Raw genomic sequence first — 1,196 nt, forward strand, 5'->3', positions numbered from 1 at the left:
CAATGATAATACCAACATGAGCCAGTGAAGCAATGTCCTCCACAACTAGACTGAAGAACAAAAGGACAGCAACTTGTCTGTTCCCCTTCCGATTCCCTAACACTGTTTCCCTCCCCCAATTCCCCAATAAAATCTTTAATTTAAAAAAAAAAGATTAAACTGAAATTTTTTTTAATCCTTCACGGTACTTTATAGCCAATGAGTTACAATCACCTTCTAAGTATTTCTTAAAGGCATGCCACCGAAAGTTAAGTTTCAACATAAACATAATAACTAAGCTCTTCTTTAAGAATCAGGTCTGGTGTTTATTCATTGATAACCTGAATGCCTAGTATACGATGGCTAAAAGAATGCGTAACTATGTTTGATGCTTACTGCAGAATGCTATGCAACAGTAAGAAGCAATGAACTAGACGTAAATGGCAATACTGATCAATCTTAAAAACATAGGTTTAAGTGTAAAACAGAAAAAATCTATAATACAATGTAAATGTAAAACATACACAAAACACATAGATTGTTCAGTTACATACACAGCAAGTACCTCAAGCAACACACTTGAGTGGGGGCATCTGGAGGACAGGGGTCGGGAATGGGAATCAGAGATGCAGGGAACAAAACCCACATGACAGTGATCCCGCACCACCTTCCTTCAGTGCAGTGTTGCAATAAAGCCCTCTGCGAGCATCATACCTGTAACTCCACCTGAGGCAAATCCCCCAATAAAGTGCAATCGACATCCCAATAGATGCTAAACTCTGCCACATCTAATTGCTTTTTCCGCATTAATTTCTGTACCTGAGGTAAGACAGGGAAGAAAATAAAATGACTCTTTATTCATAAGTTTATTCATTCACGCAACAAGTCATTTGTGAAGAATCATGCATCAGGCACTTTGCAAGGTGCTGGAGATATAAAGCTAACTTAAAGTGTGGTTTTGCTCTTACAGAGTTCAGGATATAGCTAACTGAGGATACAAACATGCAAACGATTGTAACGAAAGAGAGGAAAGCAGAGGAAAAATACATATGATGCCATGAGCAAACACAGAGAAAATGTCACTGTATAAATGAGTATCAAAAGATGTGTACGTTGCAGCCATAGGGTAGGGTAAGAGGGAAGGATTGGGACACATTTCAAAGAATAGGATTGATGATACAAAAGGCCTGCTATCCTTGAGGACGGTGACTGCGTCC

General features: G+C 38.9%; 1 protein-coding gene across 1 annotated transcript in view; it reads right to left on the reverse strand.

Annotated features, from left to right (window-relative positions):
* VPS13D (vacuolar protein sorting 13 homolog D) overlaps nt 1–1,196 on the reverse strand; it is a 299,465-nt gene that overhangs the window by 275,437 nt on the left and 22,832 nt on the right. The window contains exon 6 of the mRNA XM_019639700.1: nt 694–798. Coding sequence (XP_019495245.1) covers nt 694–798 — 105 coding nt within the window. The remainder of the gene's footprint in view (nt 1–693; nt 799–1,196) is intronic.

The sequence above is a fragment of the Hipposideros armiger genome, unplaced genomic scaffold (assembly GCF_001890085.2).
Source record: "Hipposideros armiger isolate ML-2016 unplaced genomic scaffold, ASM189008v1 scaffold_46, whole genome shotgun sequence".
NCBI classification, from domain to species: Eukaryota; Metazoa; Chordata; class Mammalia; order Chiroptera; family Hipposideridae; genus Hipposideros; species Hipposideros armiger.